An 18727-nucleotide genomic window follows, 5' to 3' on the forward strand; every position below is an offset into this window, starting at 1 on the left:
CTTCTTTGTGCAAGCAAAGGTTTGGGGTGTTATGTGGAATAGACCCAAATCACCCTAAGTATATAAAAGAACACAGTTGGAGGGACAGAGAGCTGTGGTCACTTAAATCAGAGGTGGATTTGTTCTAACCACTGAGAGCCAGCAATGGATAGTGCTTTTACTGTTTATATTGCTTTCCATTAAAATGAAAAAGACATAGAAGTGCTGCTGCTCTGCATGTTTAAGAATAGCTCAGGAAGGAGAAGATGGCATTTACATTTTAGACATTTCACTGGACAAATGTGTTTTACAAAAACAACTGTGACTTATTTCTGAGTGTCCCCTGATAGCATATCTGTTTGTATATTACGTAAACTATTTTAGTAATCATTAAATTTACTTGTTTGTTTTATAAGCTGTTTTATGATTTGCCCATTGAATTTTAAGGGGTTAGATTTTTTTTATACATATAAGATTGTTTCTTTTACCTTTGACCAAATACAGACACTTAAAATACAGCCTTTCACAAAATTTAGAACTTTGAAGTAACTTGAGTTACATGATAGATAATGGGATCTAGGTGTAATTGTAATAGCCGTGAATTGTCTTTTACTTGGTGTTCTTGTACTGTTCCTCAGCTGGAACTAATGATAAGATACGGTTCACTTGTTTTATTAGTCTGACACAGGAGTCAGCAGCTGACCAAAGGGATGACTTCATTCTTGTTCCACTCCTAGCTGCATGTTCCTGTACCTTTGCTGTTGCGAACTGGTGCACCATGAACTGACTGGAGGGACAATCTTACTAAAATATAGCTTAGGAAAAAAGTATATACTTAGGAGAATTGGCAGCCACAAAAAAAAAAAATGAAAAAGACTAATTTATGACATGAAGGCAAGCTCTTCTAAAACTGCTCCCCTCAAGATTATGGGGTATTAAAGAGCTATGTTCCCCTGTTTCAAAACAAAATAGGAGGGTGCCAGGAACATAAAGACTTAATGTTCTACTTAATCTTGTGCCAAACAAAAGAGGATGACTTGAGGTTTTTTTGTTAAACTGTAGGGAAAATTAGGTGTATTTTCAAATCCATGGTGTGCTGCTTAGTCTGGAAAAATAAATCAAAAGCAAGATGCTGTACACACAAAGTAGCCCCTTCTGGAGGAGTGGGAAGGCTCAGGATTAGAAGGCTTTTCCTGCTCTTGAAGTTGTAGGTCCTTTTTGTAGCTGTTTGTGGCTTGGTCCTTAAAAGGCTCTCATTAAATATTCACAGGTAATTAATGCAGATCTCATTAAGTAACTCCTCCTCAGCCAGAGGTGAAGAGTAATGTCTGTCTGTGTTGCTCACAGGCAGCTGATTCCTATCCTCCTTGTATAATTACTTTATTGCCGGCAGCAAGCATAGCCATTTGATGTTTTTTCCAAATTGTAAAATACTTTGGCTTCTTCTAGGGAAATATCCCTTCTGAGGTTGACCTGTCCCTAACTGTCAGCAGCTCAGCAAATTAAATAGTCTGTGACAGCAAAAATATGCTTTTATAGAGCAAAGACACCAGGTCTGGCCTTGAGACTGAGGAGGGGACATTTCTTGTTCTGTGGGCTTATGGTAAAAAAGCTTTGCACAGAACAGCACCTCTGGGGAGCAGAACCAGCTACAAACCAATGTGCAGCCAAAATTTCCAGCAAACTGGACTGGAAAACGCAAGTCAAGCTGTTCCTTGGGCTGCGAGCAGACAGACACCCACAGCTGGAGAGCGCCCCTGTGCAGGCAGCCAGCCCAGGGTGGAGTGTGGCCCCTCTTCTGCTACTCCTGCTGCCACCTGTGAGCACCCAGAGGGTGACAATACCCATATTGTCCTCAGCCCTGCATGCTGGAAAACATGCTAAAACAACATGCAGCCCCGGCTGTTGTTACCTTGTCTCTCACATCCTGCTCTGAGTCATGCTGGCGCTGAGCGGTGGAGTTTTGAGCACGCTAAGCAGGTTTGTTAAAACAACTAATTTCCACCCCCCTCACCCACCATCCCCGCATTTTTCACTCCCACAAAAGCATTTGCTCCTTTTCCACAAGTTAAGAACAAAAAAATAATGGTTTTCATACACTTTATAATGGATTCAGCTCAAACTGAGTGCAAAAGGCAAGGCGAGCTCCATGTTAAGGTAGGCATCAAAGTATTTCATGTACAGAATGCAGCTATGTGCACCTTGTGCAGTACAATCCCAGGTGTGCTGTATTTAAGAAAAAAATTTTTGGAGGTGTGTAATGATATATGAACAACTTGCCAGATAATGTGCAAAGATCCAGTACCACAGCTGGAAAATTATGAGAACAAATCGGAAGTGATCCCTTCTATTTCATAAGCCCAAATCATGTGTACAACAATTTTTCATGCATTGTTTCTGCTGTAAAACAAACTGCAAAATTGTAGGAGCACGGAAAAGGTGGCGGAGGGCTTGTTCCTGTAGTTCTCACAGCTGTCCTGTGTCCTGTTTTATTGTCAGCTCCTGACAGTTGAATTTATAATTGAATGCCTGGACAACCTCATTCCGCGTCCAACAGGTGGACGCACCCTTCCCCAAATTCCTCCGGGGCTTTTGGGAGCCACATCGGTCAAGGAAAGGAGGGAGGGAGTCTGGGGGGGCTTGAGCTGATCTTTTGGCTGCAATAGCCAGCTGCCCCTTTCTAATTTTAGAAGGGGTGTGCAAGAGTAGTATGGAGTGGAAAACTTCCCAAACCTCTCTCTTAAAGCTGCAATAACCAAGTTAGCGTAAGATGAGATTGTGGCTCTTTGCTTTTAACTGATGATCTGCCTCCATCCACCGCTTTCAGCGCTGGGGCCGTGCTTGCTGCACTTCTCTCTGTTGCTCTGTAGCTCAGTGAGCAGTTCATCAAACTGGAGTGTGTTCAGTTCCTCCTCTTCCCTCAGCTGTGGCTGTTTGCAGGTAAATGGTTTCTTTATTTCTAATCTTAGAGTATTTCACGACATGTTTGCATTTCCCTTAAGAATGTCTTTCTCTTTTTGTGTGATGTTTGCCTGTCAGAGCTTTGCACTCATTGGTAGGGAATATTTGAAAAAGTAATCTAAAGTTTTACAATTAAGTTCCACTGCAGATACAGAGAATAAATATAAGCCATATAGAAGCAAAAACAGTATTTGCCCTTTAATTTTACTTGACTGACTGAAATGATTTTCATGTTGGAGAAAATCCTAATGGGATGCCTTGTTTGCCTGAAGATGAAAAGAAGGAGCATGAAACTAGATTAACTGCTTCCAAGCAGAAAAGAGAAACTATGTTTAAAAGCATAATTAAAGAGGTAGTGCATTACAAAAGTGCTGAATAATTTAAATAGCCTGCCAATCCAGCAATATTAAGCAGTGAATTTAAGAAAACAGTAGGTGATGACAGGGAATGTAATAATTTAATTTGCCCTAGTCTGCAATCAGGACTCCCATACACTGCAGTAATATTGTTTTCATTGACTGAATTTGTCATTATTGTTATTATTACTTGCAGTCTTCCTCCTGTACTTGGAAGGAGCAGGTTTGCTCTTTGAGGGCTCAGGAGGGAATTAGGCACTACTTACCACTTTTTCCCACTGGAGCTGTGCTCATCTTTTGGTGTTCACGTATTTTTTTTCCCCTCATTTGGCAAAACAAAACCATTTTCAAAGGTTTAACCACTGACCTCTCAAGCTCCCCTCTTGTTTCAAGCAGGTATGCTTACACTGGAAAATACACTCTGTAATTTGTCTCTTTTACATACACAAACTAATTAAGGTTAAATGGGTATTCTGTAATTGTGATATGATTAAGTTCTGCATTGCGTAAGCTTTGCAGCTGTAATGGTCTCAGTGTTTAGGGTGTTTTCGTATGGTGTTCCTGTACCCAAATACTTTATGTGCAAAATGTTGACCATTCACAAGAGGAGAGGCTATGTAAAAATAGTTTAATCCTTTTTAGTTAAGAAAAAAAGAAGGGGAAACATAAAAGCTCCAGTAGTTTTAGTGATTTTTAGTGGTTGGGGTAGATAACTCTCCGCCCCCACGCTCCTCCAAGAAATCTGGCATCTCTAGTCAAACAATCATACTAATGACTGAAAACCAGACTCTGGTGAAATTGTAGACAAGCCCTGAAGGAGGCATTCCCAAAATAACCATAGGAAGAATTTCTTTTTTCCTATTCTAACGACTTTCCTTCTGCAGTGGAAATAATTTTGTTATAGTTGGATAACATCTTAAACCTATTTTTGAAACATGGGTGGTTTTAATGCATCTTTGGGGTGGAATCTATGCAATAGAAGATAGTACGCTAATGAACTCTTCTGGGTTTATAATGACAGCTAAAAGTGAAATTAAGCTGGTGGCACTCAGTCATCTCTATGAAGTTTTGCAAATGTCTATTTAAATTTGGCAACTGGGAGGCTGTAATCAGAGCCGCTTTCATTTGGAAAAAAAAAAAAATTCTTTTTCTAAAGATGACTTAGCTATGAATACAAATGACTGAAAAATGGTGCCCTAGTTTCGACTGGAGCCGGTTCAGGAATGCCAGCATCAGCGCTGGCACCGCGGCTTAATCAACAGCGCCAAGTCCTGTTCTTGCATCAAAACAGAGCGCTCTGCTGTGGCCCTTTTTTATTTTTGCACCATTTGCATGTGGACTGAACCGGCAAGTCAAGCCTGCACCACCGTGGGGAGAAGGAAAAAAAAAAAAAAACAACACAAAAACAAACCAAACTAAACAGAACTTTGAGGGAAATACTGGAAAGCGACGTTTAGTTGTGAGGGGGAGACTGGGGTGCAAAGGGACCCGAGGGCTCGAACCTCCCCGGCCCGGGGGCTGACAGGAGCTGACAGGAGGCCCGGGGGCTGACAGGAGGCCCGAGCCCGGGAGCCGCCGGCGGCCGCCTCGCCCGGGGCCTGCGTGGGCTCCCGGGGCACCATGAAAGCTGCGCTGGGCCGGCGCCGCCCTCAGCCCTTCCCGCCGCCCGGGGTGCACCTGCAGCGCAGCGCCGGCCTCCGCTCCTCACCTCAGCCCGGCCTGGAGCTCGGCCTCCGCTTCTGCAAGGTAGGGCGGGCTGCGGGGCTTCTCGCGGAGGCGGCCCGAGGGAGACCCGCTGGGCTGCGGCCCGCTGAGGCGGTGGGGCAGGGCGGGGGAGGCCGCGCCGCACCCAACATGGCCGCCGCCGGGGGCGAGGCGCGGGCAGCGGCGGGAGGCCGCCATGTTGGGAAGGTCGGCGGCGCGCCGGTTCTCGCGAGACTTGGCCGCTGGCTCCCGCCCTGCCCCGCGCCGCCGCTCTCGCGGCCGCCGCCGCTCCGTGTCAGTCGTTGGCCGGTAATGGCGGCGGGCCGGCGCCGCTGAGGGCACTGCGCGGGCAGCGGAGCCGAGCTCGGGGCGCCGCCGGCTCCCGCCGCCTTTCTCTCCGCTTCTGCGGGATGTGCCGGGACCTGCCTCCGGAGCGGCGGGCGTCGATCGCCGCTGCCGCGACCAGGTGAGGAGGCGCCGGGAGCGGCCCGTGCCGCCGCCCCAGGCCGCGCTCGGCCCGGCGCCGCTGGCGGCTGCCGTTCCGCCGGGGGCCGGAGGAGGTGGGGCCGGGGCGGGGGCCGGGTTCGGCGGTTGCCGGGCGCTCGGCGGTCTCGGGTGCTGTTGTCGGGGCGGTGCTGCCGGCTGTCACTCGGCTCGGCCTCTGCTGCCGCCGCCGCGCTGCGACCTCCTCTGCTTTACCCGTTAAGTCTCCGTCTGTTTCTTCTTCTAGTTTTAATTTGTTTTCTGCTCCTTATTGTATCGGGGGTAGCGGAAGAAGGGAGAGGGCAGGGGAGCTCTGGTTCCACTGTTGCTTATCGCCTTGTATGGGAAAACAGCCGAAACCGGGTGTTTTCCGTGAGGCTGCGGTGGCCCCGGCTCCCTCCGGCTCCCGAGCCCGGGCGGGCCGGGCACGATCGGCCCCGCTCCCCGCGGAACCCGGCCCGTGCTGCCGGCTCAGCCTGCGGCGGGGCTTTTAACGTTTAAAGGTACGTTGTGCCGGTGTCGGTGCCGTCCTGGCCAGGGCGGGGGGAACTGCACCGGGGCCGTCGGGTGTCTCACTGCTGAAAGCGCTTCTTACATCCCCGGGTAACATCAGCCCCGAGCGTTTTCTGCCTTCATTGGTGCCATTCATTGACATAAGGGTTTTTATACTAGTGTGACTGTGGCTGTTTTTTTCTGTGGATGCAGTTGTGTGTGATATAATGCCTACTGTTGATGTAGGTCTTCTGGAATAGTTTCTCTCTTTCTGTCTTTGGGTATGAGCTGTATCTCAGCAACCAAGCGTCTCCTGGCACGTTGTGTGCATACGTGCATGTAGAGGTCTATACAGCAAATAGGTTAAATGTGCGAATGAACACTCCAGTGTCTTGTGCTTTAAAATTTACAGGTTGGTTGGTCAGTTCTATATTTTGGTTATCTTAAACTAATTCACAGGGATACAGAGTGTGCAGGCTTGAAAACTCATTAAAGACTCTACTGAGACTGAAAGCATGGGACAAGTGCGTGTGGAGCTGTAGACGCTCAGGCGCTTGTTGTGTCACATGTGAGCTCAAAACGTTCTGTCAGACTGTGGGTACAGACAGGCTCTGAACTGCTCACTCTTCCCTATAGCTCTGGTTGCTACAACAGTTTCGTTAGGTAATGCTTTAGATAATTAAATGCGACTGAGGGTGTGGCCACACAAACACTGTAAACTGTTGAAGGCTTCGGTTTCTGTGAGTGACGCTATCTTGAACAAAGGTATGCTGCGTCCACTAAATACAGCAGCTTAATTTATGTAGTAATGACACATTTCTACAAGGGGCCAGGGTACTGTGGAAATGATATTGCTGATTGGTGTAGATCTTCTGGTAGGCTCCCTTGGCTAGGTGTGGTGGTAACCGGACGAACGTGATTTTAAAACCACAAAACATTTTGCCTGCATGGATTTGTTTTACTAAGCTTTGGTGCATGGCTGAAGTTTGCCACTGTAACACTGGGGAGACTTTACAGATCTTACAGTCCCAATCTGGATGGTGTCTTTCATGTTTTGAAATAACTTTATCAGCAATTTGTGCCACCATAGTAAAAGCATCCATTAAATGGATAAGAGTCTAATCTTGAAACTGCCAGTTCTTCTACTCTGAAGGTTTTGTTGCCTCAGGTATAATGAACTTTCTGCATCTCCTTGCACCCCTTTACCAGACATACAACATAATTTTCTTATCAGAAACCAGCAGTATCAAACACACCTGTGGATAAAGTCATTAATGTGATTAGTCTCATTGACTTTAGCGTGCCCAGATGGGGCTTTAGTCTTATTAACATCTTTAAAGTTAGGTATGTGCTTGAAATTAGGAGCATTGGTACACACAGCAATAGATCTATTTTATGTTGCTGTCCCTCTGGCAGTTGGGTGAAGCTGCACAGTGTAAGACGAGCAAGCATGGTGTTCTGCTGCTGCTTCTCTTTCCCCGCTTTGACCAGTCTGGCACTGTGTGGTAACCTAATTCAGTCTGCTAAACTGGTAGAAAAGTAACTCCTCCCCACCCCCCAAAAAAAAGAAGTGAATAATTTTCTGCTGGGTTAGTATGTTGAACTGGTTTGTGACACAGTCAGATGAGCACTGCATCTATCACAGAGGAGTGGCAAGATTGCTAGGGAAGGCATGGAGGAATACATGCATTCCTTCATTACTGCTGAGTTGCTGTATCTGCTGAACTCTACCTTAGGAATTTGCATTGGGATTGTGACTTTTTTATCAGTACAGCAGCACTGTTTGAACTGTGCTACTGATGTACTTAAACTAATATAGTTCATGCTATTCAAACCAATATAAGCTGTGTTAATACGAGAATAGGTATAGTGGTATAATAATGATAACAGAAGGGTTTTGGTAGTTGAGTGCAGAGAGAAAACTTTCCTAGTACAGTTCATATATTAGGCATGTGGCTGGATCAGAATGTCTGAGTGTAAAATTTATCCATAGAGGTAAGTGCTTGGAAGATATATGTGTATAATTGTGCTAACGATATAATAGACTTTAATGGACTACTCGATTGAAAATGAAATTACTTGTATGTCTAAGTCTGAAACCTGTGTCAATATACTAGGAAAAGAATAGAGCAAATAAATTAACTAATCAATTATACTAGGTCAATTGAAACTTACCCAATGCTAACAGAAATTCTGGCTGGGTTTTATCTTCGTAAGAACATTCCTCACTGAGGGCAGAATTTCATACTAAGTCAGATCAATGGCAAAAGATTGTAAAAATCTAGAAAACAGTTGGTGTTTTTCTCTGATATTTTCCAGTCATATTAATGTGATGTGTTACGTTTACTACTAGCAAATACATCAGGTGGAATTGTCATTTTATTGCTCTTTTTTGCTAGTTCAAGCAGAAATGTTCTCAGCAGAGTCCTGGTATCAGTCTTTTAATTCCAGGTCAGAGGCAGCACTGGTGTTCACTGTTCAGCTTGTCCTGGGGATTTGGGGTGGGTTTTTTTGATACTTCGTGTTGAGCCATTTTTCAGACACTACTTCTGAATGCAGTATCAGAGCAAAGGCATCAAACTTGAGAAGGAGGCATTCGGAACATTTTCCCTTAAGTTTTCCTTTACTTTTTTCTGCTTTGAAGGCAAGTAGTGATCAGTCTGCAGTCGACACAACTACAGGTGAAGTCGCTGCTCTGCTCTGATGTCTTTGGTATTGCTGAGCAGTTGAAAGCTTCTGTCTTAGACTCTCAAAATTAGCAGATCTGGTTCTTGGACTTGGCCAAGAGGATTGCCTTTAAGTTCTAAGAAGACCCTCACAGCCGAGTGTTCCTTGTGAGATGAAGGATAGTGGATGCTGACCTTTCAAAGACAGGACTTGTTGAAGAATTTGAGCGTATTCTGCTGAATGGATTTATTATGGGCTGCAAGAATTGCAATCTTCTAATATACAATTTCTAGTAACTGGAGATGGAACAATTTAATTTTTGTTATGAAGGCCAAGGAAACAAATGCAGGAGTATTTTATTTGTTCTTGAAACTAGGGTATGTCACTTATTTTCTTCTCTGTCATAAATGCAAAGGTCTATGAAGTCAAAGAAAATACAGAACTTATGAATGGATAGGCAAACCCTCGTGTGCATCTCTTTAACAAATGGCTGCATTCTCTGTGCCTTTGTACTCTGATTTCTTCACGAACAATGAATCAAGTTACGCTAGCTGTCACAACATTCATTTCAATAGATTTCCTCAGAGTACCTCCTAGCATGTGATGCAGCAGAGTAAGACATTCAATGCGTTTTACTTTCAGTAAAACTGCTAATCAATTTTTTTTAGTACCAGGTGGTTTTTTTTCATCACTTTTGATAAAGCAGGAACACTTTTGCAAGTTGCCATGTCTTTTGATAGCAGAAATGCATTGTAAATGTCCATCCGCAGTGTATAGTTGGAGGGAAATCAGATTCAGTAATGTTTCATTTACAGAAAAATCTTCACTGTAGTTTGGATGCAAATTTAGTAGCTGACGCCAGTGATTTAATCTTAGAGCTCATGAAATATGTTTGTATTTTTCTACTATATTTTCTGATGTTTGATGGACATCTGACTGTTGATGTCATTTATCTTCCTGATTAACAGTTAGAAGTAGTGACATGTGCTTTGAAATTCTTTGCTGCTTTTCTGCGTGTGCTGTATCTTGATTGCTCATTCTTTTTTTACTACCTTAATATCCCTAAAAGCTTTTTTATGTTTTTCTAGCTTAAGATAGATCAAATTTTATTGGTATATTTCTTTTACTTTTGAAGCTTTTTGGTTTTAATTATTATTTTCCAAAGTCATAATGATTGGAAATATGAATTACTCTGGTATATTTACTGTTTACACTACAAGAAAAATACTGATTGTTTAAAATGTTACTCATTCAGAGCAGCCAACATTCACAAGGTCCTTGGGCATGGTTGGTGTTTGTTACTTCCAGCTTTTTCTTGCATAAGCTTTACGTAATTGTGTCCATAGTCATTACATACAGCCTCAGTCTTGGGGTGCAGTACAGTCTGGACCAGTAAAATATTTCCAAGTCAAATAGTATTAGCAGCCAGTCAGATTAAATACCAACAAAACTACCTATAAAGGCGCTCTGAATAGTTTGAACCCATTGACTCTTTGCCTCAGCACCACTTAAAAATCATGAGAAGAAAAATACTCAACTTCGTAGCAGAAATGATTTTGGTGGAGCGAAGCAGAGATTACAGACTCGAGATGTTATGGTGGAGAAATGTTAAGATGAGGTTTGAGTCTGTGGAGCATTGGGCAGTTGGAGTTGTACTTGGATTTTGAATATTAACTTCCTTTCAGAACCTTTGCCACTGAAATATGTTTAATTGGAAGGTTTATTATATAAATGAGCATTGAAAGAAGATGGGAGGAGGACCTGTCTGACTCTGCGGAGTTGGCTATAGATTCTGGAGATGTGGCACTTTTTTGACAAATAACATCCTGCAGTTGTCTGTTTTGCTGGAACTTGTCCTCAGTCCTGAGGAAGGTCAGTAAATCACATGCATATAATATCTAATTGCTTTGAGAGACAAAGTTTTTTCAGAGTCTGTTGAGGCCAGAAAAAGAAAAAACAGTGTGTTACGCTTGTACTAAAAAAAATAGAAAAAGCCCATAAATGTAACAAAAAAACCCCCTCCTAGAACAGTGTATTAGGGATATTTTTAGCTCTCATTTAAATGGGATAATGCAGTATGGTAAACACTCGGATACCAGAAAAATGACTAGGTAAAGGTATTTGTATTCCAGACTCAAGCATATTGTAATAAATTGTATTCTGTGGTATTTGAGGAGATGTGGAAAGTGTTTCTGCCATCTTTAAATAGAAATTCCATCACTTTCAGTGGGCTGGCTCAGAAAAATAGTTTGCTTGACAAGGTCTGATTGTGCCTGTCCACCTGTGTGTGTCTGTTAGTGCCAGGAATGCAGAACTGTCGCTGCACAGACAGGAGCTCCAGAGGGTCTTCAGGCTTCAGCAGCCAACTTTCAATTATTTGTACTTGGAAATTTAAAATGTTTTTGTAAACAAGAAACAACATCCCTAAAACCTTTTATTTGTACCTGTTTCCTCCGTGGGGAAGTTGTCTGCTGGTACAGGGCTGGGACAGATCCAGCTGTTCCCCAATTTTTCCATCCCTTCTCATTCTGCTTGCACAGAGATTGTAGCTTACGGTATGACATAGCTAAAACTAATAAAGCAAAAAGAACAAAAAAATCTACTTTCAGACCTTACCAGTTTCCCAGTCCACTTTGTTTTACCATATAATCTCATTGACTCTCTGCCTGAATAAGGCAACAGAGACCAAGGTATAAAGAAAGGAAAAGATGGCACCTTTTATTGGCACTGCTGCCTTATTGTAGCTTAAACTGTGTGAAGTGCTGGCCTTGTGTGCCGTATACCCAGTTTATAGCAAAACCTGCCACTTTGGGGATTAAATGTTTAAGAATATCCCATAGAAGTCAAGATTAGTAATTAGTTTCTTTCCTTACTCTTAGGAAAGCTTCATCTTTTCTTTCGTGGTGTCCCTTTCATTTGGTATCCCTTGTGTTTTTGTAAGAAACCAAGTCTTGAAGAATACTGTTCCCTATGCTGACTGGGATTTTTTTGTGTAACACTAAATGTTAGTGAAAATAACAGTGGGTGATCTCTTGCTCACGCTCTCTGCCTTCTCTGAATCTCTGTGATTCAGTTTCCTCCCCTGTTTCCTTGACTTCTGAGTTTCTTCTTTTCTTCTCTTATCGAGGGTGTGCTGCTAAAAAAAAATCCATACTGAGGATGCTTGAAAAACTTTACAATTGGACCAATATACCTGTTTCTTTTTTTCTGCTCTCTTGCTGATCCTTTAAAAGTTCATTCAATTTCTCTTTCCTTCCTGGTTTTTTCCATTCTCTTCCTTTTTATATCCTGCTTCTCTCACTACTTTTCATTCTATTTTCACAGCCCTGTTTTTCATCTCTTGACATTTTTGTGTACCTTTGCTAAGCATATTCTACTTACATATCTCCCATTCCTTTTGAAATGCTGTCCTCTTACTATGTTGACATGTTATTTTGTTATCTGTTGTACCTTGCAATGTCATCCTTGGTATGTTTGGTGGTGGATGTAGTGCTGGTTTCTCAGCTTGTGTTTTTATTTGGCAGTGTTTTTGTTTCTATTTCCTCATTTCTGGTGTCTTACGCTTTCTGATCTGTCAGTTCTCTTCAGCGTCTTCCTGTAGGAACCGTATTTGTGGAAGAGAGCTGTGTGTGTCCCAGTTTCTTCCACGAGTTTGGAGTATATCCTTTTCTTGCGAGATTCCATGTAGGTCCTCCTCTTGTGTATGTTTTTTTTGATCTCAGACAAATGAATAAAGAATGAGATGGGCACTTGACGTGGGATTGAAATGTCAGAACACAATGGTGTTTGTATTTTAACCATTCACCCAAGATGAGGCTTGGCACGCCAGCCTTGAATGAACCTATGTAGGATGGCTGTGTCCACCGGTGAACAATCAACCAACCAGGAGATCAGTTCTGCTGATTCTGCATCTTCCACCACCTTCAACAGACTTTTAAGATCCTCATAGCCTTACCCAACTTGCAGATAACCTTTTGCCATCACTGCTGTCTCCTCAGAAGTTCTTTGACATTTTGTCTGTTGAGCTGCTTTTTGTCCCCCTGCTTACTTTAAGCTGTTTATTAAATAGTAGTGGATCATTTAGTTTAGCAGAAAAAAAATCTTTTTGAAGCAGTCATTTCAGAATGTAATTCTTACAATGTGTTTCTTCTTAAAGTTGTTCGTGGGACATTGAGACAACTTCTGTATTGATGTAAAATGTATTTTAAAAATGACATAAACTTCCTTTACATAATTTTTTACTTTAGTAGTATTCTCTGATCAATATTAATTTCCACTACCACCCTGCATGCAAATCCTTTAAATAGACATGGCAACTGTGTCTTGATTTATTAATTTTTTCTCCCGACTCCTTAGCTGTACTCTAGATAGCAGTAAAGTGTCTTCTCTGTCTGGTTTAACGTCTTGCAGAGGCAGAATATTGAATTGTAAAAGTACTTGTTTTTTGTAGAGTGCTGCCTATTCATCTAAGCTGTATCAACAGAAAGAAGTTATTCTATTAATCTGTAGGAATTCAACAGTTGGTGGCAATCACCATGATTAGGTTTTGAAAAGCTGCTAAATTTCTCCCACCCTTCCAAAGGAGGGGGAGAGGGACATTTGAAAACCAGACCCTAACAGTTACAAATATTACATTGCGACTGAAAACTGCTGCACTGGTGGCTTCCTGAAACTGTAGACAGCTCCAGAGTTGTCTGTTCTTACAGGTCGTCTTTTTTTTTTTTTCCCAAATAGCAGCAACCTGAGTTAAGCAAAACTGCTGGGTGGATCTCAGCTAGCAGTGCTCAAGCCAGTGAGAGTTTATTGTATACTTGGGGTTGGCACTGTGGGTATTCGTTAGGAGAAATACAGCAGGATGCTTTGCGATTGCTTCCCGGCTTCTGTTCAGCTCGGGTAAAGGACTGACAGCTTTTACTTGAGCGTCTGGATGAAACGTATAACAAGCAATTTCAAACTTTTAAAATAAGTCTGGTGCTTTTCATAGAGAGTTAAGGAGTTTACTACAATACTACCTTCTTTGTAACAAGAACAAAAGCAAAACTCGCTTTATCCGCAGAATTATGCAATTTCTGAAAAACGGCAGGCTGTAAACATGTTTGTGATTTGGTGCTGATTTTCTGATCTTGTTCATGGTGTGAGTTTGAAATCATCGTGACGAGGTGAATGTTCATCATAGTGATCAAGGTTATGTTCACTTTAGCAAGATACATTTGTTTGTACTTTATTCCTCTTTGATTCTTACATGACTACTTTTTGTAGATAAATCGACACAATGTGGAGCAAGAAGTCAAATGAGGTGCTTCTACAAAATCCGAGGCGTAACCAAAGCAAAGATTCTACTAGAGGTATGGATTTTCTCTGTTTTGTTGCATTGTTTTGGAAGATATTTTGTCATGAGTTGTTTGAAACTGGGGAGTTTTTATAGAAAATGTTCTCCTGCTTCAATGTAGAAGCTAAGGCAATGTGTGTTCCGGCTTCCTTTTTGCAGAGACAGCAATTTCATACTCTGATCTGCAGAGTATTTGCTGATCTGCATTAGGAATTGCCAGCCTATGATATGGTTGCCAAGATGGCACAGAGGCAGATTTTTTTTTTTTTTTTTTTTTTTTGAGTGCTGAAGAGGGGAAGCAGTGCAGGAACAGAAATTGGGAACTGGAGGCTCTTGAATGACATGAAGAAGATCCTGAGAGACAGTTGCTCCCAACTCTTGCTCAGTTCCAAAGTGGAGAGGAGCTAATGACGCTTGAAGAGCAGAATTACATCGCCACTAAGATGACTTGCAGCACTTTTTTCTCCCCGAGTTGAAGAAATCCTCTTAGCTTTTTGCTGCCATGATTACTCTGTAATTTAGGAAAGGAGAGGGCAATAAGGAAAAAAAAATACAGTGAATCCCTGAGAGAAAGAAAGCTCTAGTTTGTAGAGCAGCCGAGTTGCATGCTAAGTCTGTGGTTCAAAATCAGTGTTACGATCTCCACTGTGACAAAACTGACTCCAGAAGTTATTTTAAAAGTAGGGACAGTTTATTATTTTATTTGCAAGAGGGCATTATTGCTGATCATTTCCTGCGATATGTTCCATTTCTTTTAAAATTACGTACCTCGTGAAGCTGGGGTGTTCTGTAGACGTAGAGCACCATCTCTTGAAGCCGAAGTAAAGTTGTTTCTGTTACTTCCTTAACCCTCTTCCTTTGTGTTGTTGCATCTTACCTGACATGAAATTGGCAGCTTTTTTACTGTAAGGAAAATATTAGAGAGTTTAAAAAACCAAATGCTACCACTCTCCCTGGTTCTGACATATATTATGGTTTTGGGATGTTGTGTTGTGTAAACCATTCGATGAGCAGAAAACCATTAGAAACCAAAAGAAGAGGGGAACTAAGGATGTAAATACTTTTAGAGGAAAATAGTACTGCATCCTACTGAGTTGGATTGCACAGAGCATGCGCTATCTGTTTAGGTTAAAAAGCTGAAGTTGACTAGTGCCTCCTGCTTGTTCTTTGCAAATGCTGCTTCTATTTTGTTTGTAGGGTATACAGTTCAAAAATATTAGTATACAAAGTTCATGTGTTCAAAGCTTGTTTTTTGAGTCTTTCGGTGACTCTGTACTAGTGCTTAGTCTACTGAAGAAGAAAATGGAAGAAAACGAAAAGTAAACTGTAGTGTAATGGAAAAATGAGATATTTGTGTGGGGATAGCTAACCAGCTTTATCTTCTAAACATCTTCTATGTTGTGGTAGATTTGATTTCAAGTGTAATAATGCATTCAGCATAACTTAGTGAACTCATTACATTTTATATTAGATATTTTATTGCTGTGTTAAAATGAGTCTTAACTGATAACAGCCTCTCATAGAGGACATTTACAGGCTGGAACTGAGTCATTAAAAGGACTTGATTTGTGAGCCCAGGAAAATTGTTTTGAAGCAATGTTTTGTTTCATTGTTTTCCATGTACTAATGAGAAATTTATTTCTTTGTTTCTGCCCTGTCAGATCTAACTGCAGCATGGGCTACTTTTTCTCAGACTAAGGCTGCTGTAAGTACTATTTTTTTTTCTTACTCCTTTTCAAATCCGTTATTGGCTACAAGAGCTTTAACCAAAGTATTCTTTTGCTCAGTGACTGTCTGTCAAACAAGTTGAAAATAGGGCAAGCAGTTGGAGTACATACATGTTGAATATTTTTTTATCAAGGAAAATGTTTTCCACACATAGTAGAAGAAATTTTTGCCACAGCAAGCTTAGTCTTGAGTGTAATATTACCTTTCTATTTAAGAAAGTGGTGACTTCTCCTTTTCTGAAAACTTGAATAGGTAGCTCTTCCCTGCTTACCCAAACCCGTTAGAAACTGGGACACCACCAGTGTATTTCATGATTTTCCATCTTTGAGCATTGGAATTGCTGTCTTTCAGTGAGATATTAACTTAGGTGCTTAAGATATCACACTGGTTTCTAAAGCCTGGCTTTAAGTGAAACCAAACAGCTTGGGTTTTCAGGGAATTCAGCTCTTTGCTATAGCTTTGTCCCTCTGTCTTTGAATAGCTGAGCATCAGTGTGGGGTTTTACATGTGGAATCTTGTATTGTGCTCTATTGTGGAAAGAGTATTATAGAATTTATTCCTAGTGGAATTAATATTTCATTCAGGCCAAGCATTGAGGCTCTGAATGGCACAACAGCCTACTTATAGAAACAAAACTATGCAACGAAACCTAATTTAGATAATCTTTTTAAACAAATCTTAATAATCTGATGTAGTTTCTGGCCATAAGGTTCTACAGCTTTGCAGCATGAGCCTCGTGAGGTTGCTTTTGCCTGCATTTTAATTCTTTATGAAGACGAGGAAAAACTTATCACATTAGGAGAAAAAACCTGAAGATTAAAAAATGAAATCAATATTCTAATTTGCGTTGTCTTCAAATTCTAGCTACGTCATATAGAGAACAAATTGGAAATAGCTCCCACCAGCACAGCTGTATTTGATTCTGTGATGGATGCCAAGAAACCCTCTGCTAGCGCTGGCAGGAAAATAAGCAGAAAAGGTATGTATTATTGAGGACATAGTGTGTAAGGCAGGATAAAGCCACTGCATTCCGGGAAACCTTGATCTCTCCTCCTTGCCCCCTGGTTATCTCCTGCTGATGATCTTTATTCTTGAAACTCTAATTGCCCAAAAGAAACCAATGTTTCCTTCCCTTAGCTTAGGAAAGAAAGCGTGCTATCAGTCACCTGGCTAGAGGGAGTGAAAGGATTTGCCCAATGCTGTGAGTGAACAGTGCTCATCCCATTCTGATGCCCTGTTTTTTGGGGGGCTGGACTAGCTGTTTATATTTTTTAATGTTTGTCAGCTCTTACACCCTGACAGAATGCTAAATCTGATGATGCTTCCTTTATTTCATTTAAGGAGAGCATTTTCTTATAAGAAACGAGCCCTCATCTTAAATACTGTTCAGAGCATTCCGGTAGTTTGTCACTGGAGAAGAACAGACAGATCGACCTCTAGTGGCAACACAGTCAACTTTCACAGATTTAATTACATATTAATGTTTAAGCATTATTATCTCTCTTTAAATATAATTCTTTCAAGCACTTACCATCTTGCTCTTAGTTGTTGAAAAAGAGGAGGAGTACTTTAAATGCTGTATTGGAGTGCTGTTCGAACCCAAGAAAAACTGCTCTTAGTTGTTCAGCCCTAAGAGCTTTCTCTTTCTGGAGAGGTAGGTACATAGAGGATTCTTTGGTTTCTGCTTTAGCTTCCCGGTCCTCCAGCCAAAATAAATCAAGCAAGGAGAAGTCCTCACGCAGCCCCCTTCGCGCGACCACTCTTGAAAGCAATGTGAAAAAAAGCAGTCGTGTGGAATTCCGTGAACCGTTGGCTTCACACAGGTTGGTGCTGGGACAGTTTACTATTAAAGAAAAATATGCCAAGATCAGAATTAAGGTAATAGCGATAGCTTGCATTTTTAATGCTCAAATACAGGGCAGGGGGTTTCGGTGCAATTTATTTGTTTTCTCAGCTAATGACTCTGTTCTCCAGGAACTGTGCCTGTGGGCATTGCTTTGTTTTAGAGAACATTTATTAATGAAGCTTCTCATCTAAGTTTTAGACTAGTTTTTTATTTAAATCTTTTTTTAAAAAATTGGAGAGTGACATTTACAGCTTGCTGATTTTTCTACAAGTGCAAATTTCAGCTCCTCAGCTTTATGATAGTCCTGTTCAGCTAGAGAGTGCAGAAAATTAAATTTTTAACAGAAACCTCATTCAATTTTGTCAGACTTGCACTGTTAAATGTATGGTGATCAAACTTTAAAAGAACTTGCCTTTAAAGTGGAGGCAAGGTATAGGAAGTAATTTTAGTTAATGAATATGCTGATTGCTGGGTTGGAAGGTCCTACAATTGTGTTTCTGATGGTGACTTTTTTTTTTTCCTCTGTTACATCAGGGATACATATAGTTCTCTGTCTTACCATGGTTCTAGCCAACTTGAGGCCAAGCAATTGCTCTCCAGTTTGGACTTAAGTGAAGCAGAAGGGAAGGCCGAAATAACAGGCCATGTGGTACATGACCGAGACGAGCAGGATCTACACAGCAGAGACTTTGAAAGCCCATGTTCTTCTGCCGCAGACGAGACTGTTGTTAGGTATTTGAATGACCGACCAGCAATCGATGCCTTGCAGAATAATGAGGCATTTCTTAAGGCTGCAACATCTGCAAGACTAGAAGAGGAAAAAACTATTGGGTCAAGAGGAGATGAGAGTAGCACTAAAACTCTTCAGAGTAACCCATCCCAGGACAGTGAACCAAAAGTGTCTTTCCCTTCTGCCACGAGTATTTCTAACGCTCACAGGCTGGAAATCTTGAAACAGCGGCAGCATAACGCAAAGCTGGAGAAGCTGAAGGAGCGGATTCGGAAGCAGTGGGAACATTCGGAAGAGCTGGGTGGCAGAGGGCAGCACCTGGGGTATGCTGAGCAACCAGTTGTGGTCACAAACATGGAGAATGCCATGACTCCCAAAGTCAGGAAAGTGGCAGCAGCACCTGCTGCTCCATCATACAAAGGTACGGAGGTGCAGAATCCCTCCCCGTTGGT

At 41.9% G+C, this 18727-nt stretch overlaps 1 protein-coding gene across 8 annotated transcripts in view; it reads left to right on the forward strand.

The window, feature by feature from the left end:
• Positions 1-818: 818 nt before the first annotated feature.
• CEP350 (centrosomal protein 350) overlaps positions 819-18727 on the forward strand; it is a 74538-nt gene continuing 56629 nt past the window's right edge. For 6 of the 8 annotated variants that reach the window (XM_065648888.1, XM_065648895.1, XM_065648893.1 and 3 more), the window contains exons 1-6: positions 5301-5466; positions 13902-13987; positions 15633-15676; positions 16564-16678; positions 17390-17522; positions 18080-18696. In XM_065648888.1, the coding sequence (XP_065504960.1) occupies positions 13915-13987; positions 15633-15676; positions 16564-16678; positions 17390-17522; positions 18080-18696 (982 nt within the window). In that variant the 5' untranslated portion in view covers positions 5301-5466; positions 13902-13914. Of the gene's footprint in view, positions 2920-5009; positions 5043-5300; positions 5467-13901; positions 13988-15632; positions 15677-16563; positions 16679-17389; positions 17523-18079; positions 18697-18727 lie in introns of those variants that run through there. The other 2 variants (XM_065648889.1, XM_065648890.1) reach the window with 2 other exon arrangements.

This window comes from Caloenas nicobarica, chromosome 20, assembly GCF_036013445.1.
Source record: "Caloenas nicobarica isolate bCalNic1 chromosome 20, bCalNic1.hap1, whole genome shotgun sequence".
NCBI classification, from domain to species: domain Eukaryota; kingdom Metazoa; phylum Chordata; class Aves; order Columbiformes; family Columbidae; genus Caloenas; species Caloenas nicobarica.